The following is a 23,616-nucleotide window of genomic DNA, read 5'->3' as shown; positions in this document are numbered from 1 at the left end:
GAGAGAGAGAGAATGGTGGAGGGATAATGCGGCACACCAGAGATGTATCTACAGAATGAAGAACGCACATACGCGCATCGGGGCGCTATGATGCATGTAGATGTACACAGCTGAAGGAAGTGAGGGGGGAGCGGAGAAGAGACAACAACGAGAACGGAGTAAAGAAGCAAATGAGTGAATTGGGCACAACTGGAATAGAGCCTCTAGTTCTCGGCTTCTCACTTTGATGTTGAACCAGTGTTGAGCTGCCTCTTTCGTTATGGGCCGCCACACTAGTGTGGTGAGGTGTTTGCTGGACACATGTTATAAGTTTCCTCTGTCATTTTCCTTCCTTCTCTATCCTTTGGTTGCTTCTTTTTGTTTGGTTATTTTTGTCCACTGCTGCACCCACGGCAAGGAGAGTAACCGCTTTTCGGCTCGAGAACGCTTCAAATACTAAAAAGTGAGAAGGTATTCAACAAAAAAAAAATCAGAAGGAACCGCGGAGGAAAGAAAGAAAAAGGAAAGCCAAACAAGACTTCTTTGTTCATTCTGTATTAAGTGAAAATAGTGTGTGACCGCTTTGAACCCAAAGGAAGCAAAAAAAAAAAAAAGAAGTAAATACAAGGTATCCGAACGCACAGCACGCACATAAATGTCAATCTTCGGTGAGGCTCTCCCGCACGAGGACGACACTGCGACGTCGCTCATACGCCGTGAGGGCTTCCCGCCCGCCGGCTCGTACGACCAGATGCCGCAGGTGTACGTCTGCCCGTGCTGCCGCGCGATAAACCCCACCCACGACCGTGACCATCTACTCCGCACCGCGAAGGAGGAGAAGGAGCTGGAGCGGCGCCGGCTGCTGCAGCTGGATGTATTTGAGGAGCGCGCGAAGCCACTCAGCAGTGGCGCCCCCCGTCCGCGCCCCACCACCCTCCAACGCGAGCCTGAAGATAATCAGCTCGACCAGCCGGCGGTACCGCCGCCACCCATGACGCTTGAAGAGCTGCGGAAGGTGCGGCCTGGAGCCAACAACACGCGTCTCATCGTCACGGTACACCACGGGAAGACCATCAACGTCGACCCCCGCGACCCTGTCTCCGTACTTGTGCGCTGCGGTGCGTTTGAAGGGCAGACGGCAAAGGTGCCGCGGGGCAAGGGTGCCATTTGCACATGGGAGGAGCTCTTCGAGTTCCCGTACCCGAACGAAGAGGAGCCGCTTGAGGTGCTCGTCATCGACGACTCCCTCCCTGCCTCGCAGGACCACGTCTTCGGTGGCGTTGTTGTGCCGCCACACGCACTGCGTAACCGTGCACGGGGTGACGAGGAGGTGCTGCCGGTGTGCGCCGAAGGCGAGATGCACCGCATGTACGGCCGTGTCAAGGAGACGCCGATGGGATCCATCGTTGTGTCGTGGTACGTGAAGCAGGAGGGGCAGGAGGCGGATGAGGCTGTTGACGGAAAGAAACATCTTGAGGGACCCGTCGACTGTGGTTTTGTCGTTCGCCGTGTGTTCCAGTACACTGACAACGGCACAGTGCCCTTTTCTGGTGGTGTTCTGTGCGTGTTGCGTGACACAGACGACAACTGCTCCGAGTCCACGCTTTACCTACCGGCCGGCGAGGGTGCCATGTCCACTTCACCGTACTACACAAAAGACGGATTTAATTATCTCCCCGAAAACCGTGGCCAGATTATGCAACTCATCACGGCAAAGAAACTCGGGCACGTTCTCGTGTGTGTTCCCAAGAGCGATGACGCNAAACCGTGGCCAGATTATGCAACTCATCACGGCAAAGAAACTCGGGCACGTTCTCGTGTGTGTTCCCAAGAGCGATGACGCCAACGAGGAGGATGAGGAGCTCCTCGTTGTTGGTGCAGTCCCGCTTGACTTCGAGACGCTGTACAACAAGGGCTCCGCAGTACTTCTGGTAGAGTCCAAGGTGAAGGAGGATGTGCTGTGGGGCGAGATATCACTCGAGTGGCGCCTCATGCCACATGCGGAGGTGGAAAAGGCACTGGAGGAGGCACGTATCGCCGCGATGAGCCCTGCTGAGCGTGAGGCGATGCAACAACGGGAGGGACCAAATGAGTCACTTTTCGTCACTGTGGCTCGCGGACTAAACCTGACGAACCGAAATGGTGAACCACTGGCCCAGGCGCAAGTGTCCGTCTTCGCAGGCGACATGGAAGGATCAACCTTCGTTGCGTCAAATGAGCTGGAAGATGATGGCCTGACGCACCTTGTTACGTGGAACCAGGAGGTGCGATTCATTGAGGTCGACGGTGGTCAGACATCCATTGATGTACACGTCCTCGAGGACAAGCAGACCATTAGCAGTGGCTCCTTCCAGCTCGAGGACGACCACGGCTACGTCGTCGTGAAGATGCACGATCCGTTCGATGACAGCATCCAGCAGGGTGAGATTGTTGTGACATACAAGCGCGTACGCTCCAGCGAGGAGGGCGCTGCCAAGACGACCAATGGGGACGCTAATGGCAATGACGACGACGAGGTTGAGAACGCCAACCACAGCCCCAATAAGAGTAACAGTGGCAGCCCTAATAGGGGACGCACCTCCGAAAAGGGTGCCAGCCCCAACAAGAGCCAGAGCCCCAACAAGAACCGCAGTCCTAATAGGGAACGCGACTCCGAAAAGAGTGCCAGCCCCAACAAGAACCGCAGTCCTAATAGGGAACGCGCCTCCGAGAAGAGTGCCAGCCCCAACAAGAACCGCAGTCCTAATAGGGAACGTGTCTCCGAGAAGAGTGCCAGTCCTTACAAGAGTGAGAGCCCCCAAAAGGACAACAGTCCTGAGAAGAGGAGCATTAGTCGTGATTCTGAAAAAAAAAATGAAGAGAAATACCCAAATGGTTCAGAAAAGGAGTACGGCAACAAAGACGAGGGCGCCGAGAAAGAGGAGATTGAACGCGAGGATCATGTATCCGAGCGTTGTGACGAAAGGAGCAACAATGCAGCTGAAGAGGAAGAACGGGAAGAAGTGGACGAAGTAGTTGACCAAGATGTGCGCAATGAGGCTGATCATGAAGAATGCCCCGATGAGGCGGATAATCTCACCAGGGAACAAGATGGCGAGCACAGCGATGTAGAGAAGGAAGCGGATAACTACGAAGAAGCAGGGCCCGCTGACAGTGTACCTGAGGCTGCCGATGAGATGAACCAGCAGTCTCCGTCAAAGAAGCAAAACGACGAAAAACAACAGAAGAAGAAGGACGAGCAGCCGAAGAAGAAGGATGAGCATCCGAAGAAGAAGGCCGAGCAGCCGAAGAAGAAGGATGAGCAGCCGAAGAAGAAGGATGAGCAGCCAAAGAAGAAGGACGAGCAGCCGAAGAAGAAGGACGAGCAGCCGAAGAAGAAGGACGAGCAGCCGAAGAAGAAGGAAGAGCAGCCGAAGAAGAAGGAAGAGCAGCCGAAGAAGAAGGAAGAGCAGCCAAAGAAGAAGGAAGAGCAGCCAAAGAAGAAGGAAGAGCAGCCGAAGAAGAAGGACGAGCAGATGAAAGAGGCTGCACAAGAGGCGAGAGAAGAGGCAGAAAGGGAGAATGAGCCGGAGTACGATCCCGAAGTGGGTGTGATGGAGCCGGAGAGACGCGTCGATGAGCATGAGTTGTCTCAGGAGGAGCTACCCGACGATGTTGCGGATGAAGAGGGTGCAGAGGATTCCGCCAGCAAGCAGCATGATGAGCCAGAGGACTATCCTCAGGAAAAAGTGGAACCACAGCAGCAGGACAGGGATATTCGGCAGCCGCACTGGGATGACGATGAACTGAAGCAGCACCAGAAGGAGATGGAGCGCGCCCGAGAGATGGAGCTGGCGGGACGGCCTCAACAGGAAAGTGAGGCGCCAGCACCCGGCGTAGGGAGTGAGCGCAAGCCCCCGCGTGCCCTAATACGCGAGCCTGATTCCAGCGACGGCCGCGGTACGTCGACGACTGACGGCAGCAAGGGCCGTGGCTCGTCGCCCGCGTACGCCCCTCCTTCCCGCTCGCGCTCGGACACCACACAGGAACGCAGCCAAAGTGACGGCACCCGGCGCCATCACGGTCTGTCGCCGCTCGGCCAAGACACCGACGAGTCCTACGTTGAGAAGCTGGCCTCGCGCAAGATGCCGTCGGTGCGGCAGCCGTGGTACCCCACCTCAAACGCCACGAACGAGGACCACATCCCGCTGGAGAAGCGCGAGAGTTTCCGCAACCGCACGGACTCCATAAGAGAGTTGGAGCGCCGCTCGCGGGAGTCGTCGCGGGGCAGCGGGCGCCCCCCAAGCCACTACATCTCGCATGATTGAGGCGCGGCGCGAGTGCGTCGAAGGCGAGTCAAAATGAGAGTGACGAAGGGGCGCCCAGCGCGGACTCCACCCGTCTGGTAGGAATGCGGCAAAACGGCAGCGGTCCACTCGCGAAGGGACGGTGAGAAAACAATAGTGCAAGACGAACGGGGCGCAACGACAGGCGTGGAAAGAAGATAGACATGAACAAAGGCTCGCGCGCAATAATGAGCAACAGAGTACAGCCAGAAAACGAAAAAAAAGAGGAAAAAAAACCAACAACCAAAGAAAGAAAGAAAACGAATGCAAATACGAACGCTCTGAAGAGAAAAAATATATGAAAGCGGCTGTCTCAATCAAAAAAAAAAAAAAGAAGGGAAATAATAAGAATGCAACAACATTTGAAGTGAGAGAAGTAACCGGGAACGTGCACAATAACAACAATACAATACAGGAAAATGTGCGACTGTCGCGATATTCATGCCCACTCCCAGCTCTGCTTCTTTTATTTTCGTCTGCGTGTCTCGTCAAGTCTGAGGGCACCGCTCTTCGGATCTGTGTGAACCGGGGCCATTTTTTTCTGCATCAATCAAATCATCCTTTCCCTGTACGGCATCGATATTTTCTCGTTGCCACCACACACGTTTGTAGGATATATCTGTTGTCTCTACTCTGTGTATGTGTGATCGATTGTGTTTCTTTGTATTTTGGTCTTGTTTGTCGTAGTTTTATGCCTTCTTTACCAGCGTAAACCTCAGTGTAATGAAAGCTCCGCCCCCTCACCTTCTTACTCGCCCACTTACCCACTCACACCTTTTCATCCTCTGCATGGGGAGTTGGGTGAAATGAGAATGTCAAAGAAACGGGTGTGGCACTGAAAGTGAAGGTGGACGCGAGGAAAAGATGTTTCAGAAGAATTGTAGAGAACGCATTTTTATGTTCAAAACTTCGATTGCCGAGCGGTGCAGGCAAATGGGTGGCTGCACCGCTCTGCGCGGGCTTTGACGTTGTTCCCCCGGGGTGTACCAGAAGAGCATCAGCATGGTAAATCAACAAGAGCTTATCATTGTATAAACGAAAATGATGTTCTCTTGGATGCTTTCTTTCTTTCCTCTCTGTATTTCTTGTGCCTTTTGTTTTTTTCGGCCTTCTACTCTCCTTTCAAATTCATTCAAGAAGGGTGACAGGTGGGGACTGGTGGGGGTGTGAGAAGCCAGGACGAGGAGCGAGGTATGACTCAGGCAGAGGCTGTCTCAAACAGTTTCAGCGCACACGTATATCATGATAGTTTGCTGCTCTTCAGTGGCCTCTTCACAGACAGGCTGTGGTGGCTGAATTTATCGTCGTTTGTATGGAACGAGGGGCCGTGTACAGGTGTGTTTCCGCCGCCAACGCGCTTCCACGCCACCGCGCTGTGCGGATCACGACTGTACGTCTGCGGTGGGGAGTCGCCGCGCCTCGACGCGTCGTGCATCGCGCCGGCCTCCCTCCAGCACGACTTGCTGGACCTCTTCGTTGTCGACCTGGCTGAGCTGCGGTGGGAACGGGTGCTGTGCGCCTGGAAGCCGCGGGTGCGTTCTCACCACACCATGACAGCAGTGAGTGACAGTGCGCTTATCGTTATGGGTGGTAAGCCACGGCGGGATGAAGTGACCTCGTACGAAATGCGGGAGATGATGGCAGGCGGCTTTTACGCGGTGCTCGTTTTCGATGTCACGGCAGGACTCTGGCGCACCTTTTCACAGACACTGTTTCCGTGTCTGTGGGGCCACAGTGCGCACGTGGTGAATGACGATGCCATTGTTATATTCGGTGGATTCGAAACAACACTGGAGGTATCTGAACATGGCGAACAGATACCAGCCGTTGCCGTGAACAACTACATGTGGTTTCTCAACTGGAGAACGATGGAATGCTACCGCGCGGGAAGTCGTGTGCCCGGTCGCGTGTTGCACCAGTCTCATATTTGCGGGGACAAGTTGCACGTGCTTGGCGGAATATCTGTAGATGAGGCGTGCCTCGATCTCGTCTTGCAGCAAGATGCAATGGCGATATCATTGACATCCTTCGAGACTCGTCCAATGAAGTTTTGTTTGCAGCATTGGCCTCTGGAGCTGATGGCTTCTGTGGTGTATAACCAGCAACTCATTGTGCTAAACAAGATGGAGGACTTCTTTGTCCTGCGGGCGATTGACGATGATGATTGGGAGCGCTACCGTTGTGACACCACCAACATTATCACATCGCCGTTTTCTGCCGTGCGTGCCATAAAATACCACGCAGATGCAAAGGGGCGGGAAGAACACGGCAGCGTGTTAACACTGCCGATTGACGGGCCACCTTCGAAGCCATCCCTCTCGCCGCTCATGTGGGAGCTGCTTGCGCAGCTCGAGTACCCGCTGGCTGACCTGCGCTAGAGGCGTGTTCGACAACGCTGTTCAGATGGCGGATGTGTATGCGTGTATAGTTAAATTCATTTTTCCAGGGCTACGCTCATTTTCAATTGGACCTGTCTACTCTATCCCTTTTTTTTGCCTCGTTCCGTTCGTTTATTTCTCTCTCTTTTCCTCTTCTCATAAACTGTTTGACCAACACAAAGTGGCGAGGTGTGCCTGCATGAACCATGCCCCTCCGGCGTGTTCACTGCTTTGTTCGCGTGCGACCTCCCCTCGACCACGAGACTGCGGCCCAGGAGAAGAGCTGCGTCGTGGCCGATGCCGATGGACAGCGTATTCTTGTGGGGTTGCACGACACTTACCGCTTCGACGGCGTCTTTGGTGCGGAAACGCCACTGCAGCGCATCTGTGACACACTGATGGTGGGAATGGTGCGTGAGGCGCTGAAGGGATACCAGGACGCGCTGCTGCTGTACGGCCCGACGGGTGGGGGCAAAACGTTCACCATGAATCAACTGTTGCCAGTTGCCTTGCGGATGCTTCTGCAGGTGGCGGACTCGGAGAGGCTAACATACGAGACAACAGTTGCCATGGAATGCGTCGAGCTGTACCTTGANCGTGTGTCGGACCTCATTGATCCCTCCAAAAGTGATTTACAACTGAGAGAGTTCCCTGACACTGGTGTATACGTCCGTGGAGCGACGGAAGTGCCGATTCGTTCACTGGAGGACTTCACCCGGGTGTGGAAGAAAGCCGCGGCGTCACGGTCGTGCGCGGCGACACGTCTCAACTCATCCAGCACCCGTGGCCACTGCGTGGTCACATTGAAGGTTAGGCGGCGTCGACGGCTTCAGGCAGAAATTGCTGAGGCGAGTGAAATCCACAATGATACTACTACTACTACTACTACTACGTCGCTGGTGACTGACGGACGCATCTACTTCGTAGACCTTGCGGGGAGTGAACGGCTCAAGGAGTCTGGCAATGAGGGTATCCGTCAGGTGGAGACGATAACGATTAATCAGTCGTTGTCAGCACTCTGTGGTGTGATGAATGCGTTGGCGGACCCTAAAAAAATGCATGTGCCATTTCGTGACAGTAAGCTTACACGCCTGCTCCAGGAGCCGTTGGGAAGAGGTGGAAGCAGTTATGTCCTGCTCTGTGTGTCGCCCACCGCCAAATCGATGACGGACACCCGAATTGCTCTGGCGTTTGGTGTGAGGGCGATGTCTATTGTGCAGCAGGCAGAGTCGCGCAAAAGTATTGACCCGATGACGCAACTCGTGGAGGTGCAGAACTGGCTCGCCAGCCGTGTGCACATGCTGGAAGAGCAGCTGCGCCGCCTTGCCCTGCCTTCTACAAGCGAGTGCCACGCCTGCATCGAAAAAGAGGCTCGGCTTCATGAAGTGTCGCAAGAGGTGGAGCAGCTACAAGCAAAACTCGTTCATGCGGCGCAGGAGTATGATGTCACACTGCGCCGTCTCCGCGACGCACTCGAGACAGCGCATAACGACTGTGAGCACTACCGTCAGAAGACTTCGACGGGAAAGACTCTCATTAACGACGACGCGTACGAGCGAAAACTGTGCGCCCTCAACGAATACTGGACAGGCTATTCCGAATCCCTACAGAAAGAGCTGGAAGCCACAGAGCGCGAAAGAGACGAGGCATGCGCAGAACTATGCGCATTATCCGAGAAGCTAACACACGCGAAGCTTGCAACCTCGGTTCAGAGTTACAAAAACAATACAAAGCAGTTCATATCAACAACACAGACCAATAACGCAGCCAATCATCACATAGATGAGCCACCCATAGAAAAGGAAAAGAGCATAAAAACACAAAACGGCGCGAACCTGCATGAGTTGATTGCGCACAGCACTGCATCCTATGATGAGAATAGACGCATCGGCCAGGTGTGCGAGTCGCTGCGGACAGAGCTGGCGGAGGTGAAGGAGCGGGCAGACGATGCGGAGAAACACGCAGCCGGGGCGGAGGTGCTGCGGTCGCGCTGCCGTCAGCTGCAGCAGGAGCTTGATGCCACTGCTTTGCGTGACGCGGAGCAGCGTGATTGCGCAGGACGGGAACTGGCTGCTGCGGAGAGCGTTGCTGCTGAGCTTCGTGCCGAGAATAGACGCATCGGCCAGGTGTGCGAGTCGCTGCGGACAGAGCTGGCGGAGGTGAAGGAGCGGGCAGCCGAGGCGGAGAAACACGCAGCCGGGGCGGAGGTGCTGCGGTCGCGCTGCCGTCAGCTGCAGCAGGAGCTTGATGCCACTGCTTTGCGTGACGCGGAGCAGCGTGATTGCGCAGGACGGGAACTGGCTGCTGCGGAGAGCGTTGCTGCTGAGCTTCGTGCCGAGAATAGACGCATCGGCCAGGTGTGCGAGTCGCTGCGGACAGAGCTGGCGGAGGTGAAGGAGCGGGCAGNGAGAATAGACGCATCGGCCAGGTGTGCGAGTCGCTGCGGACAGAGCTGGCGGAGGTGAAGGAGCGGGCAGCCGAGGCGGAGAAACACGCAGCCGAGGCAAAGGTTGATACGTGTGATGTTTCTCCCTCCCAGAATTGCGCACGTCCTTGTTCTTTATTGCGTGGGACACATGCTGCAGAGACTTCGTCTTTTAATGGAAAGGACCATTTTTGCTGCTGGCGTATGAAGCTTCGTTGCGCTGTTGATGAGTATAGCTCTTTTTGTCACTCGAATGGTAGCGTTACGACTAATATGGTGACGGATCTAGAATGCTCTTCAATAGATTTTTCCAAGTTTGTCGATCCGTCTAGACCGTCATTGGAGAGTTCTCCCTTTGCGTTGAAGCATTTTAGTTCGCTACTTTAGGTGCATGGGCGGGTGGCTTCTTACATTGATTGGCGTCGATAGGTGTTTTGTTTTGTGTTTTCGCGCGCAGTTATTTGGCGATTGGCATGGTGAACGGAGCTTGTTTTTTTTTTAGTGGGTAACGTAGTAGTTCGTATTGCCGTTGTGTTTTTGTACTCCTATGGACCTTTAAACGAGAGTAGGATGTTGGCTCTACGAGGCGATTTCTTTACAAAGGAGTTCTTGGTGCACAGCTCCATCAAGGATGATGCGCCGCAGCGGATGCGGCTGAAGGTGCGCAACCCTCTCAGCTCGGAGGACCTGCTCAAGCAGATAGAACGCCAGCTTGTCGACCCGATGTCGTCCATGCCATCGTTGGCTGTCTCGCGAATTCACGTTGCGCCTGGATCACATCTCTTCGCTTTCAGCGCGGAGGAAAATTGCTTTGTTCCGCTCGATGGCAAACCTGCCGACGCACTGAGGGATTTTGGGCGTCTGCTGCTGCACAGCTCGAGCGCTGCGCCGTCCTCTGTGCCGAGTTCTGTCATTTCGCGCCAGAGCTCAATCCCTGATGGGTCACAGCGCGTGTCTAATGAGTGTGAGTCCCACGGCGACACTCGTCTCAGCAGGACACCACACGACAGCAACGTTGGTTTTTCCAAGTCGCCGGACGACCGACCTGTTATGGTGTGGCCCCCTTCCAGTGCCAAGAAGCGGGCGAGTGCGACCAGTCGGACTGTGCGATTGCCGCCACTTCATTCAGCGGTGGTAGAAAGTTCTTTGAACGATGGGCTAAACAGATCGACGGAGATGTTGGAGAGCAAAAAGGTCTCGTCAACGATGGAGTTGATGCTGCAGGTGATGGGCTTTCTGCTGACTGAGTACACTGCTCATTCTTCAAAAGATGTTATTGAGCCTACGGAGGAAGGTTTGTGGAGTCTAATTGAAGAGATTCTGTACCGGAGGGGTAATCCCATGCCCCATTCGCTGGACCCACCCACTGTGGACGCGTTCTTGCAGACTATTTTGCGTAGCATAACAACAGGCCGGGAATACCGTGCTACTGCACGCCAAGTACGTTCCGAGGCAAGTGGGAAGAACTGTAATGGGAATGAGGTCAACCCTTTAGGCTATTTTTAGTATCACGCAAAGGGGATCGGAAGTTGCCCGTCGCGTTGGGTAGTCATTTTTATTCTCATTGTATATACTTATATATATATATATATATAGTTTTTTTCCGTCCAGTCGGAAGTTTAGGGAAAGTACGGGGGTATGTTGCACATGCGTATGTTACACTGGGTGTTGCCGCCTCCGAATCCTGTCGTGAGGTGACACATCGATGCATCTCCACACACACAAACACACACACGCAGACTCCCCCCTCCATGAGCACAAGCCAAAAGAGTGATAATGACATTTGTACGAATATTTGCTACAGTTTTGCTTCCTTTTTAAATGCAACAGGGGAATTAAGAAAACAAATATATTGAAGCCTTTTTTCGTCATGTTTGCCTTTTTGACCGTTTCTAGTGGCGATAGAGCTTTTCTTGGTGCAGATGTTAGAGCCCTTCATTTCGCCACAGACACTGAGGCTGCTGGTGGACTCGAAGGCGGAGTCGCGGCAGAAAGGGGGGCGAGAGGTGGCATCAAGGGTAGCAGCTGTGTTCCGTGACTCCGCACCGGAGGAGGCGTACGCCACAATCATACAGGAGCTGCGCGAAGTGGAGAAGGTCCTCATTCGAGCAACTGCTGCAGCGTACCGCAGAGGAGGCCTAGGCGCCGTGCGTGCCATTGCAGGTTCCTTGCCCGCGCGCACGCACTCGAGTGAGGTCATCATATCTCTGGCTACTCTTGTGTTCGACAGTGTGGCAGATGTGGATGCAACTGTGCGGCTGGCGGCTTTTGAGGCGGCGCATACGCTTGTGCGTCAGTTGCAGGCTCAGTTGCTTGAGGTGTGTTTCATGCAGGTTTTGAGAGGTGTTGCCTGTGGTATTAATGACCACGATATGCGGGTTGCGATGTTGGCGAGAGAAGTTTCGTCGTTGCTTCGCGAGATTGTTACTGGCAACGAGCCTTTTGCCTTACAGACGGAACTTTTCGTCACGTTTATCACGGAGATATTGGCGCCCTATATAAGCGCGATAAACGGTGGACAGCTCCCTGATTCTCCAGTGGTACAGTGGTGCCTCGAGTGGATCCACCACGTACTCGATCTCCCAGGTGATGAACTTATTCTCCTGTTGTGGCGTTTTCTAAAACAACTGCTGATTCTCTCCGGCACACGATGCGGTTCAGATGTGTTATGGTTGATGCAAAAGTGCCTTCGGGACACGAAGGATGCCTTCTGTCGGAATGCCGATGTACAATTGGCAAATCTGCTCGCTATAGCTGCCGAGTGTGTGGAGGAGGTTGACATTCCTGCAACCAAGAAGAATGCGTTGGAATGGATATTAGAGCTGTTGATGATTGACATGGACGAGTTGCTCCACCTTACGCATGTGGTGGTGGGGGCCTCGTTGTCACAGTTGGGCTCAAAGAGCCTTGAGACACGTGTAGCGGCGCAGAATGTCAGCAATAGTCTCATGCAGCTTATCGGTACGCAAGAAGGCGGCTGCAAAAAGGTGCCGTATGATGCCGTGTTGCGAGTCGTGACAGAGCGATTCACTGAAAAGGGTACAGAAGAGACGCGTGTTGCGGCGCTGGAGTGGATTGGGCTTGTGCATCACGCAGACCCTAATGTGATGGAGCGTCGCTTCACAGAGACCTTTAGCTCTTCTTTGATGCTCTTGTGCGATCGATCCGCTCATGTTGTGCATAAGTGCATCGAGACATTGTGTCTCATATCGGGGGAGACACACTTTGACTATTTCGTTACCCGCCTTATCGACTTGTTTCATGCGAAAGCTGATGTGCTGTTGCCGAAGGTACCGACGATCATCAAGCAACTCCAACTGCGGTACCAGGATGAAGATTTGGGGCAGTGTGAAAAGTTGTGTCTGAAGCTCGCAGCAGTGCTAGCACTTCATGAGGACAAGCGCTTCTTGGAGAAGGTTGTCATAACTCTGAGCACAATGGTATTAACTTCAAAAGAGTTTCTTCCGCTTCGCGAAATTTTAAACCGCGGCGTCAATGATGAGCGCGCCCGCAGCACGTTTCTGGGACTGTATAGGTGTTGGCATTACAACACAGCAGCGACGCTTGGGCTTTGCCTACTGTCTCGCGCATACGAGCATGCTTTCCAATTAATTCAGTTTATGGGCAATGCAGAGATGTCTGCGGGTACTCTACTGCAGCTGGAACGACTTGCACAGCTAATTGAGGCGCCGGTATTTGCGTTCATACGTATGGCGTTGATGGAGCCGTCCAAGTGTCTGCCGCTCGTACAAACTCTTTTCGCCCTTCAGCTCATATTGCCACAGAGCTCTCCGCATTACACACCACTCTATCACCGCCTCAAGACGATTCCTAGTCTCGTCAGACTTGAGCGCGAGGCACAGGCACATACACCTGAGGAGAAAAAAGACAATTGTATCGCCTGGGGGGAATTACTCGAGCATAGTAGGGAAGCGCAACAGTGCATCTCGGATTTCGAACACAGGCTGTTTCTCCAGCGGTTAGGGGATACATCCTTGTCATGAAGAAGGAGGATCTTACCGTACGTGTGGTTGCGTGTGTATAAGTTTCTCTTATTCTTGATTTCATTTGTTATATAATGTTGGTATGTTTCTCGACACGTATACGCTGTCTTGCCTTTCCATACTTCTAGCATTACTAGAACGTGACATACCTACATATTCCGTGCAAATTCAAACCTCAGGAGAGGAAACTAACATCATGTCCACCGCCTCCGTTGCACAACAGGCAATTCCAAAGGCTTTTCCCAAGATGATGCACCGATACGTCGGAAACAGCCGGCTGTTTGAGTGCCTTAAACCGTATGAAAAGTACCCTGCAGTGGCCTACTTGAACTCTGTCTATAACAGTGCTCCCCTCTTCAAGTGGTCGCTCAGTATTGTTCCACTTTATGGCATTTTCGTTGGGAACCCGCCGGTGGAGAAGGTGGACTTCAATTCCAGTGCCGCCCTGTGCGCCACTGGAATGGTATGGTTTGTGTATGCCCTTCTCATCCAGCCGCAGAACTCCGGAAGTCGCTCCCTGGCGCTTGTCAATATTTGCCTGGCCTCCGTGAATGGGTACAACTGCTACCGCAGCTGGAACTACAAGCGCCAAAAGGCATTGAGTCAGTAAAGAAAGTGTGTCAATACCTGAACAGTGTAATTTCTTGGGTATCTCTTCTTGTCAGGAACGCCAAAAGAGCAAAAAAAAAGAAATTAAGGAAAGAGAAGCGGGGGCTATCCCAACAGAATAACATTGTGATCTCTGATCAAGTCAGACAGGTATTCTGCTGCGGATTTTATTGCCTAAATCTGCACATGTACTGGCTGTGTTTTTATTCTTAGACTGCTGTTGTTTCCTATTCGGTAATTCTTTTTTTTTTCGCTGTTTCGCACCCTTTCTTGTGTGACCAGTGTGAAGAAATATGAAGAGGTGTCCGTGGTGCTACTCCTCTTTTCATCGTGTTCCGTTCGGGCGGCGCACGGCGTCGGGCGGTATCAATTTCAACAAGGGCCTGCTCACCTCGCGTGAGCGTGGCGACCCGTTTACAGAGCCGGAGGTGTATCGCAATAAGGCGAATATTACGGCCGTCAGCCGAGTTGCGCGGAAGACGGAGACACTTCTCCGTGAGGAACAACAAAAGAAAGAGATGGGTGCGTTGGGTATCGACTCATGCATAGAGCGCGAGCTATATAATGGGACTGCGCCGCCGCTGCACAATAAGACGATTGCCGCTGTGCGGGCAGTTGACGAGCGGGAGATGATGTCATCACCCCCAGGCAGCGAATACACGACAGTGCTCCGTCAGCTGATGGAGAGGGAAGTTGAGCGTCGGGATCATATGATGGACAAGTTTGGGCAGCCGCCAACAGCAAAAGAGTTCCACCATTTGTTCAAACAGTTGAGACACGCGGACGATGAGGCAGAGACGATTGAACGACACCAGGCACGTCTGGTGGAGGAGTGCGGTATATACCCTCCCATGCGCCTGGATGCGTACATGCTTGACGATGCTTCATACTTCCCGGCATGGGTGGACGCGCTGCCGTACAGCATACGCGATCGTGTGAAGTACGGATCCCTCGGACTGACAGAGGAGGATGAGTCTCTGCGCGTGACCCTCGGTCGCATGCCCTTGGATAGGCGACGGAAGGAGTGGGAAAGACACAAGAAGGCAAAGGAGTACAAGGTGGCTAAGGAGGAGACACTAACTCTGGCTGAACTGCGCAGTGCTAGACAAGGCAAGCGCCGTTTTCATTGGCTTCAACGAAATCGTCAGAAGCGAGCATCACAGCTCAGGAGGCTTGCACTGCGTAAGCCAGATGCTTTTGAGTTGTGGCCGTCAAGCGTGGTTGATTACAGTCAACGTATTGCCTTCATTGCTCAGCATGTTGAAAATGGCTTGGACACAAAGGGCCAGTGGCCTTTGGATCCTGAAGAACTGGCACGCGCACGTGTGCGACGCAGTCAAGAAGAAGCTGAACGAACGTTTCTCTTGGGTGCTGAGGAACAGAAGGCAACACGAAAGGCAGGCAGTGGGGTCAGGGATAACAGCATCTTGCAAATGTTGCACACACTTGACGCACCTGAAAAGCCCTTTAAGCGACTCTCGCGCAAGGTGTATGCCAACCGCGTGAACGCCATCGTGCACGGTGATCAGGATGAGTACGGCCGCAAGTATCGAAAGATGGAGGGTCGCGCTAAGCGGCGCATGCGGCCGTACGGCTCGCTGGGAGAGATTGCCCTCGAGAAGGAGGTGCGAAAGGAACCTCGTGCTCATTCCAGAGGTCTGAATCGTGTTGACGACGAACACTGGCCAAAGCATACCAAATCATGGGCAGATGGCATGCCGTCCACACGGTACGCGTCATGATGACCCTGTTTCTTGCGTGGTGTGTAATATATTCATTTAGCTTGGTGTGCGGGTGTGGGTGGGGGTGGGTGCATGCCGGTTCCGGGAGCCGTACGGTTCTCTTGCTACTTTGGTTCCCTTTCTTCACTCTTGAATTCCAAATGGCACTAGTAGCACGTGTGTAAGTGCGTACTTCTCTGTATGACAGCCTCAGCAGTGCTTCTCGCCGATGGATCAGAGGGCTTTCTGAGTCACGGAGAGACTTATTGCAGCTTGGCTTGCGTGGATGGCAATATTTGGGCACTGCGCTCGTGCGAAGAGTACGTTGACGTGCTAGATGCACGAGGATGTGATGTACTTGACACTGTAAGCTTGCCTGAGGTGTGCGTCTCAATTTGCTGCGTTGGGCAACGAGTGTGGCTTCTTACACTTAAAGGTCAGATTCTTATTTGTGAACCCAGTGGCGTGTTTCTTGGCGTGCTCGATGCGCAAGTAGGAAGTATCGAATATTTCCACATTCTTTGGAGTTGCCCTTTGTTCTTGGCGACTAGCCAAAAATGTGCCTTTCACATATGGGATGTCGCTCGGACAGAGGTACGACAAACTTTCTCCTGTGAAGGTGGTGATATCATTGAGGTGTTTCCGATTCACTTGAAGAATGTATGGATGTGTGTTCAAACGGATCGTATCTCCCTGTGGAATGCAGGGAATAGCAGTCCCATATACGTGGAGCCAGTGGAAAATGCCACTGCGGCTGTCTTCCTGGGCTCACTTGGTAGAGCATCACCTGCTGACTGCTGCTGGGTGGGAGGAGCTGAGTGGATAACCGTGTTTCGAGTTGTGGAGAATTCCACTGAAGGAGTTGTGTCACTCCAAAAGGAGCGATTGATTCCGTGTGCGAAGGTGCGTCAACTTGCGGCGCCTTCCTTCTCGCGTGTTGTATCATTAGATGCTGAGGCATTAGTGACGGTGTGGGACTCGCATAAGTTCACCCCCGTGCGCCTATTTAAAATCGATTCCGCAATGGGGCTGGAACGCGGCGTTTCTGGCTCCGTTGTGTTTTCGGCGAGAACATCGCGAATAGCGACACTGTGGACGCTGTGCGGAGGCAAGTGCCTTGTGTGGGAGGACCGAGAAGACGAAGATGCCGTACTTTGGGTAGATGCTTCAGAGGACTGTAGACGTGATTTAATGCAGGAAGAGATTCTGTACTTGCGCAAAAAGAACCTTTGCCTGCTGGAGATGATGGATGCGTATCGGGAGAAAGTATTAGAAATCGTGTCAATAACATCTGGTGACAGGGAGAGAACAACGGCGAACGTTGTGACGCTAAACAAGTGCCTTGGTGATCAGCTGGTGATGCTGCGGCGTGATGATAAGAAACCCCAACGCGTACGATTTTCAGAGAAGTGTGTGGAACAAGTAAAGTTCTGGCGAGAAAAGTATGCTGCAGAGATGGAGCGCAATGTGATTTTGCTTAACGATCTTCGACTTCTCGCTGACCGACTAAAATCTAAATGTCGTGACTCAGAGTTTGATGTCAGAGTGGCGGATCTTCTAACCTCAAATTGTGCTTCTCAGAGACGGGAGTCAGAACTCCGTCGCCGACTGCTTCTGCTGGAGACACGACTGTACGAGATGGGCACAACGGTCCCTAGCAGCATGAATGCTTTGGATGGCATCGACGTCGACAAAGAAAACTGTTGTGCTCGCGTTGTGGAGCTCCAAAAGGAGTTGCAACGCGCACTGGAAGTGGGTGAAGGGTCCGTGACAGCGCAACAAGACATACAGAAGATTACTGAGGCTCTAAATGTGGCACAGAAAGCCCTTCAACTGGAGCGAGAGAAGACAGTCTCACTCGCACGTCATGCATCAGTCATGAAAAGTGAGAACGAGAAGTTGTTTGGTGCTGTAGAATACCTACAGGAAGAACTCAAGAACACACAGCGGGAGAATAGTGAACGTGCTGAGCTATTGACGAGGCACAAAGTGGAGGCCGAGGAGGCGGCAAGAAGGTCGTCATTGGCGGTTGCTGAAGGGGTGGAGGAGATACGTCTGCTTCGAAACCAGGTAGAACAGGTGGAAGACAATCGACACCTTGTATCGGTCATTTCTCTACGAGATACAGAGATTTCCGGTCTGAAAAGGCAGCTGGATATTTTGAAGAGCATGCTTTCGACGCGACAAAAAGAATCTGCGGGAGCCAGTAGTGCGTATGACTCCATTGTAGACTTGCTGCAGTCGGTAAAACATGACTCCCAAGCAACGCGTCTGGTGCGCACGCTGGGGGAAATCGAAAATCGCTTGGAGCATTTGAAGGTTTCGGAACAACTTCTTAGGCAAAAGGATGACCTAATTGCAGTAAGAGACGACGAACTTCGAGTTCTCCGAAGTCGTCTGGGCGCGGTTGAGGAGACCGTTTCGCGGGTGTCGTCTCTTTTTTACCATGTCCCCTACACTGTTGAGGACGTTGAGGCACAATTGCTGGAGCTCAACGAATACCGTCAACGGTATGGTAGAAGTGAAAAGATTGATGAAGCTGTGGCGATGCAGCTCCTGGAGTTGGCGTCTGCTCGCCCCAGTGCTCGGCATGGAAACATGAGAGAAAGTTAGTGAGAACGCTTGGGGTGAGAGTGGGTTCGTGGTGCCTTTTCTCTATCAATATACATATATATATATATATATATATATATATATGACACCGCCAGGGTGCTGGTTTCACTCGTCAGTATTATTATACGCTTGCGTCTTCTCCTCCCTCCCTTTAAATCTACACCTTTTTGTATAGGTGGGACACTTTAATAATGTTTGGCAGGGGAACGTTGGGACGAAAACTCCTCTACTCAACAGGAGTGGTTGGTTCCTTGGCTCTGGGTGGTGGCTACGTCACTTATCAACGACGCCTAAAGGAGAACCGCAGCTGCACAGCAGAGGAGTTCAACGCGAAGCAAAACCAGGAGGAGCTTCAATGGGCTCTTTCACATATCCGAAATGTGAAGGAGCACCCTCACACTCTTTTGTATCGTTACTCCACGTGCCCATTTTGTGGAACGGTGAAGGCATTCCTCGATTATCACAANCCCTCACACTCTTTTGTATCGTTACTCCACGTGCCCATTTTGTGGAACGGTGAAGGCATTCCTCGATTATCACAATATCCCTCATGAGTGCGTCGAAGTGGAGCCAATGTTTAAGAGGGAGATCTCCATGTGCGAGTACAAAAAAGTGCCCCAGATTCAGTTCAACGTGCACGGACATAATGGTCCATTTCTTGTCGACTCTGAAATTATTGTCAACGATCTTGCCAAACAAATGGGGATGGAAAAACAACTCAAGGATTCTGAAATAAACCGCTGGCGCGAGTGGGCTCGTGGCCCATTGGTTCGTCTTGTGACTCTCGAATTCAACTCTTCTCTTTACAAGGCATGGTGCGGTTACTCTTACATCGATGACATCGACACCATTCCGTATCAAAACAAACTTTTTCTGAAGGTTGTGGGTGCGCCAGTGATGTATCTCGTCGCTCAATATGTTACCAAACCACGCCTCATTAAGAGTGGACATCTCTCACCTGGTGAGGAAGCAAGGGAACGTCTCCATAGTGAGGTCCGTAAATTTCTTGAAGAAGCGCTTTTGAACGGTAAAAAGCCCTTCCACGGGGGTTCAGCGCCGGACCTTGCTGACTTGGATACCTATGGCGTGCTGCAATCGGTTAGGGGCCATCGCGTGTATGACGACATTACTCATTCGACTTCAATCAAGTCATGGTTGGATAGAATGGATACCCAAGTTCACCATGCGCGGGCTGGTGCGTAGAAAAGAGACACCGAATTGTGCTATCTGCCACTTCGTCTCTGTCTGTGTGTGTTATATCCACGTAGGGTTGTAAGGAAAGGGTGCGTTGGGTTTTCTGCTATTTACTTACAGGCTGTAAGACATTGCGATATATACTCCTTGGAAAAATTTCCAACAATTCTTAATTTTCATCTTTTTTTTTCTTTCTAAAATGTCTCCAAAAGCTGTCTTCCGTTAGGGAGACTGGTTTTCATGCAAACATCAAAAAGTCCGCGCAAGCGCTGCTCTATCTGTGTAAAAAATGGCGTACAAATCATCTTCCTGGCTGTTCCACGACCCATTCCTCCGCCCGCTCCTGCCGAACCAGAACCTTTGATGTTCTTCAACGATGATCCCCTGCCTGAGCCACAGAGCTGTGCTGAAGTAACAACAGCTGTGACAAACATCTGGGCGGGTGGGTGGTTTGTCTCGCCATTGATAGTAAACGCCAACGCAGAGGTGGAGATGTGCCGCGCCTTTGACAGGACAAAATTTTCAAGCTTCAAGGAGGCATACAACGTGTGTGGCCCTTTTGAATCCATTGTGGAGTATCCTGCTATGTTTGGATGTATACTTCTGGATAAGGTGTACTTTTTAGTTGCCACCAGAGTAGAGGAGGTGGCAGGGTTGCCATTCGGAGGGACAATTCTTCGTGTTGCAGAAACGGAGTGGATCGCTTTCAATATTCCCGGCGCTGCCCCGCTTCGAATGTCGGTAACCGACAAGAATAGGCTTAGGGAATTTCAACAGTACAAGTACGAGAAGGGATACTACTATTCTGACGACTGTGATTTGACGAAACCGTTTCCGTTTATTTCATCTCGTGCAGGTGATTCCCCAGAATTCCATTGTGACTGGTCAGAGCACCTGCGACAAGCGTTTCGTCTTAATGGTCTCGACAATGGATGCTCCGTTCTCATTCGGGGTTACGCAGAGGGAAAGAATATTGAAATAAAGGATAGATCTGTTCTCTGTATGCTGCTTCTTGGACGCCAGAATCATCTCAACCCTGGACCTCGGTACCTCGGTAGGGGGCTCAATGGGAATAACGCGGTTGGTAATGACCATGTATACGAATATGTTATGTGGAGAAAAAATGCGGATGGATCCATTTCTTTTGCAAGACATACGATTCTTCGAGGGACAATTCCTGTGCAATGGACTACACAAATCAATGCAACAATCGCAGAGCCGTCGATGATCTTTAGCCCAAACAAGGAGGAGGTGTTGCAGGGATGTGATGTGTACTTTGAATCTCTCTTCCGTCAGTTGACTGCACTGATCAAGTATGACACCGGAGGTGCACCAGTTGATGCAATACCCAAGGTGCGATGCATCAATCTCCTTCGGCAGAATCCTCAGAGTGGTGAGGGCATCTTGGCAAGGTATTTCATTGAGGCTGTGAGAAAAGCGGATGCTGCGGTGCGGCGTGTTTTCCCCAAGGATCATCTCGACCTTGTTCATGTTGACTGGCTCAATCTTATAAAGGACTACGGCATAGATGTAGCTACGAAAACATTTTGGGAGGCTGTTCTTGCATTCTTAGCTCCAAGTAGCAGTGATGCGCTTGCTACCGTTGGCTCGGTGCGCCCCGATGGTAGTGTTTCGAGACTCCTTTGTCAGAGGCAGTTCGTTCGGATAAATTGTGCGGATTCATTAGACAGAACAAACTTGGGGTGTTTTTTTACATGCTTCCAAGCATCCGTTTTCATGTTAGGGTCTCTTGGCATTCAGTTGAACAGCTTCGTGGATCAAAGACCTTTGCCACCACTGGATGGACAAGATGACTTTGAGCGTGATGGGTTCTCAGCATTCTTAGCTCCCATGGCAGGGGCAAAGTCATCTTTTCCTAAACCATTTGTGGGCTCATGGTACGAGGCTCGAAATCCGTCCTTGTATCCAGTGGCTGTGGGTCGTGCCCTGTCGGAGTTATTTGTGTACAATGGTGATATTGTCGCACAACTGTATACAAATTCAGCAGCAATGCACAGTAACATTTTACGGGGCATTTGTGGGCTTAAATATACAACCTCTAACGTGGTTATAGCGACACAGAGGCGTTTTGAAAATGTGTTTGAAGACCGGAAAAAGTTTAGGAGTATTGAACTTCTCCTTGGCCGAAACAAGGATATCCACTTTCCTTCAATGAGCAGGGTCTTCCTCACGCGTCCCGTGCCGTGGGAACACTGGAAATGCGCACTGGTAGCAGTGGGTGTTCCTCCAGGCATATCTTCGTCTGAACTGGAGGGGAGCGTGCGTAGAGCATGGGATGAGATGGTTTGTCCAATGCTTTGCAATGATGGATACCCGCCGATTGCGAGCAGTGCCTTGTGTTTTACCGTAACTGTTGCAGAAGACGAAGTGGAGTCTCACACGGAGTTTGTTACGGCGTTGGGCCATGTGACTTTTGAGCAGACTCCTCCACTGGATGAGGATAGCTGTGTGCCTCAAGAAAATGAACAAATAGCTGTTATTGAGTTCGATCGTGACCTCTGCAGAGCGATTAATGTCCCAAGGTTGCTCCAGGAGCGAGCTGTACTGAAGTTTCAGAGCTCCAATGTAATTCTGACCCCATATGAATATCCTGTCCAAGGTTCAGAAGGTGATTCTTCAGGCCTTGTTCATAAGGCAGCCAACTCCTTACGAAGTGGCCTCAAGAATTTTGTGAGAGGACTTAATGTCTAAATGCGTGAAGTTACGTTAATTGCGATTGGTGTTTCATGCATGCTTTCACTCCCTCGAAAAAGAAAAAAAGCATGGCCTTTTCAAAGAACGGTACGTTTTCTTTGTTCGTAAAGTGCACTTCTCCTGTTTATACTTACAGTGACTGATGGGGGTCGTACGGAATACTCCGTGTGGCGGTACAAGTTGAATTCTTCCGTTGGGTTATATAATGCCTTTTTCTCTGTGATATCGGCGTTTACGCCAAATGGGTGTTGGCTTTCCCACATTTGACTCAGTTTGCAGTTGAGGAAAGGGTGATAAGTCCGACATTGAAATTAGGATGTGAAATTTATAGACATGTAAGACCGTTCTGCTTATTCATTTGAAGGTGGATCCTGTGACGGCATTGAATAGGAGCGCTACGAAAGAGCTGAAGTACGGCTGGCGTGCAGCAACGTTGCCATCTGGTGATGTGGGGATCCGTGCTGTCAGCCAGAAATAAAAAAAAGGATACATTATATGGAGGAGAAGGAGAAGCTTTACTTCCATGCAGCTGCACTGGTGGGGTAAAAGGTGGTCTTGCCATCAAAGATTGGTTGCGGCCGCATTTCTTTTGTGCCGGGGTAAAGATTGTGAGCTGTCATCTCAGGTATGGCATCGATAGAGCTTGTTTGCTGCAGGGTCTATTTTCTTCATTTATGGGTGGCTGACAGTTAATTGCCAAGATGCCAAAGCCTCTGTGTTGACATGCAAGAAGAGTTACTCTCTTAACTCGTAGGGTGTGTACACTGCATATACGCTTTTGGGGGGATTGAACGGCGCTCATGTGGAGCGGATACGGCTTTCGTGTGGCGAGAGAGGCATGGTGGGAACATCTTTGCTTCAAATACTGGTGATCGGCAAGTGGTTCGGGGTTGGATTCTCTCGATTATAAGAACTTAGGCAGCCCAGTGCCAGGGTGATTTCAAATGACTTTGGTGTGTAACATCGATCCAGTTTTTTTTTTTTTTNTTTTTTTTTTTTGGGGGGGGGGTCGTTTTACATACACGCGCATTAAGGGGTGCCCATCCCATATCGCTGTCTGTATTAGGCATTGTATGACGTGAATGGGGGACGCTATTTTCTGCAGTGCATTTGAGATTGTACAATAACTCTTCTGTTTGGTTTATTCTACCTACATGAACACTATTCTGGTGTGTCTCCTGAGTAAAACTTTTGGCTCGAGGGGGCATCCAGTGAACTAGAGATTTTCATTTTCCTTTTTAAAAAATAGTTGTTATCGTTCTTCGGCAACTCTGTGCTTTACCCCATGGGCGTTTGGTCCGAATCACACACAGATACACAGACACATACTTACATACATACTTACCGAAAATGGAGAGACTTCTTGATTTTTTCCCTCCTTTTCCTCGTTACTGAACGGTAGGTTTTTTTTTGACTCCTTAAGCAACTATTGTAAAGGTCAGATCCAACTCTTTATTCTGTTTTGCCTGGCCAAGTGCTGGTCATTTCATATCGTGTAAAGGGAATATAGGCATCTGGTGAGTACTGAACTGGGTAAGAACTTCAATACACTTCTAAGTGTTCTCACCTGCGATGATCACTGAGTGCCTGTCGATTGTATTTTGTTGGAGCTCTCTCCTCCTAAGCGACATACAACTGCCGAACTTCGACCAG

The 23,616-nt window shown here is 51.4% G+C and overlaps 12 protein-coding genes across 12 annotated transcripts; all 12 read left to right on the top strand.

Moving 5' to 3' along the window:
• Nucleotides 1-634: 634 nt before the first annotated feature.
• Nucleotides 635-1,819, top strand: DQ04_00291110 (hypothetical protein; the record flags this gene model as incomplete). Its single annotated transcript, XM_009308669.1, has 1 exon — nucleotides 635-1,819. The coding sequence occupies one exon, from the start codon at nucleotides 635-637 to the stop codon at nucleotides 1,817-1,819; it is 1,185 nt and encodes a 394-aa protein (XP_009306944.1).
• Nucleotides 1,820-1,970: 151 nt separating this feature from the next.
• Nucleotides 1,971-4,286, top strand: DQ04_00291100 (hypothetical protein; the record flags this gene model as incomplete). Its single annotated transcript, XM_009308668.1, has 1 exon — nucleotides 1,971-4,286. The coding sequence occupies one exon, from the start codon at nucleotides 1,971-1,973 to the stop codon at nucleotides 4,284-4,286; it is 2,316 nt and encodes a 771-aa protein (XP_009306943.1).
• A 1,211-nt stretch (nucleotides 4,287-5,497) lies between these two features.
• Nucleotides 5,498-6,682, top strand: DQ04_00291090 (hypothetical protein; the record flags this gene model as incomplete). The annotated part of the gene is made up of 1 exon (XM_009308667.1): nucleotides 5,498-6,682. One exon carries the CDS (start codon nucleotides 5,498-5,500, stop codon nucleotides 6,680-6,682), a length of 1,185 nt encoding a protein of 394 aa, XP_009306942.1.
• A 206-nt stretch (nucleotides 6,683-6,888) lies between these two features.
• DQ04_00291080 (kinesin motor domain containing protein) lies at nucleotides 6,889-9,147 on the top strand (the record flags this gene model as incomplete). The annotated part of the gene is made up of 1 exon (XM_009308666.1): nucleotides 6,889-9,147. The coding sequence occupies one exon, from the start codon at nucleotides 6,889-6,891 to the stop codon at nucleotides 9,145-9,147; it is 2,259 nt and encodes a 752-aa protein (XP_009306941.1).
• A 530-nt stretch (nucleotides 9,148-9,677) lies between these two features.
• On the top strand, nucleotides 9,678-10,613 carry DQ04_00291070 (hypothetical protein; the record flags this gene model as incomplete). The annotated part of the gene is made up of 1 exon (XM_009308665.1): nucleotides 9,678-10,613. The coding sequence occupies one exon, from the start codon at nucleotides 9,678-9,680 to the stop codon at nucleotides 10,611-10,613; it is 936 nt and encodes a 311-aa protein (XP_009306940.1).
• A 416-nt stretch (nucleotides 10,614-11,029) lies between these two features.
• DQ04_00291060 (HEAT repeat-containing protein) lies at nucleotides 11,030-13,111 on the top strand (the record flags this gene model as incomplete). The annotated part of the gene is made up of 1 exon (XM_009308664.1): nucleotides 11,030-13,111. One exon carries the CDS (start codon nucleotides 11,030-11,032, stop codon nucleotides 13,109-13,111), a length of 2,082 nt encoding a protein of 693 aa, XP_009306939.1.
• Nucleotides 13,112-13,307: 196 nt separating this feature from the next.
• Nucleotides 13,308-13,721, top strand: DQ04_00291050 (hypothetical protein; the record flags this gene model as incomplete). Its single annotated transcript, XM_009308663.1, has 1 exon — nucleotides 13,308-13,721. The coding sequence occupies one exon, from the start codon at nucleotides 13,308-13,310 to the stop codon at nucleotides 13,719-13,721; it is 414 nt and encodes a 137-aa protein (XP_009306938.1).
• Nucleotides 13,722-14,013: 292 nt separating this feature from the next.
• On the top strand, nucleotides 14,014-15,462 carry DQ04_00291040 (hypothetical protein; the record flags this gene model as incomplete). The annotated part of the gene is made up of 1 exon (XM_009308662.1): nucleotides 14,014-15,462. The coding sequence occupies one exon, from the start codon at nucleotides 14,014-14,016 to the stop codon at nucleotides 15,460-15,462; it is 1,449 nt and encodes a 482-aa protein (XP_009306937.1).
• A 180-nt stretch (nucleotides 15,463-15,642) lies between these two features.
• Nucleotides 15,643-18,054, top strand: DQ04_00291030 (hypothetical protein; the record flags this gene model as incomplete). Its single annotated transcript, XM_009308661.1, has 1 exon — nucleotides 15,643-18,054. One exon carries the CDS (start codon nucleotides 15,643-15,645, stop codon nucleotides 18,052-18,054), a length of 2,412 nt encoding a protein of 803 aa, XP_009306936.1.
• A 191-nt stretch (nucleotides 18,055-18,245) lies between these two features.
• Nucleotides 18,246-18,608, top strand: DQ04_00291020 (glutathione-S-transferase/glutaredoxin; the record flags this gene model as incomplete). Its single annotated transcript, XM_009308660.1, has 1 exon — nucleotides 18,246-18,608. The coding sequence occupies one exon, from the start codon at nucleotides 18,246-18,248 to the stop codon at nucleotides 18,606-18,608; it is 363 nt and encodes a 120-aa protein (XP_009306935.1).
• Nucleotides 18,609-18,627: 19 nt separating this feature from the next.
• Nucleotides 18,628-19,257, top strand: DQ04_00291010 (glutathione-S-transferase/glutaredoxin; the record flags this gene model as incomplete). Its single annotated transcript, XM_009308659.1, has 1 exon — nucleotides 18,628-19,257. One exon carries the CDS (start codon nucleotides 18,628-18,630, stop codon nucleotides 19,255-19,257), a length of 630 nt encoding a protein of 209 aa, XP_009306934.1.
• A 354-nt stretch (nucleotides 19,258-19,611) lies between these two features.
• Nucleotides 19,612-21,960, top strand: DQ04_00291000 (synaptojanin (N-terminal domain); the record flags this gene model as incomplete). Its single annotated transcript, XM_009308658.1, has 1 exon — nucleotides 19,612-21,960. The coding sequence occupies one exon, from the start codon at nucleotides 19,612-19,614 to the stop codon at nucleotides 21,958-21,960; it is 2,349 nt and encodes a 782-aa protein (XP_009306933.1).
• Between the last annotated feature and the right edge of the window lie 1,656 nt (nucleotides 21,961-23,616).

This window comes from Trypanosoma grayi (genome assembly GCF_000691245.1).
Source record: "Trypanosoma grayi strain ANR4 Tgr_29_V1, whole genome shotgun sequence".
Classification (NCBI taxonomy): domain Eukaryota; phylum Euglenozoa; class Kinetoplastea; order Trypanosomatida; family Trypanosomatidae; genus Trypanosoma; species Trypanosoma grayi.
This window is presented reverse-complemented; position numbering and strand designations above follow the sequence as displayed.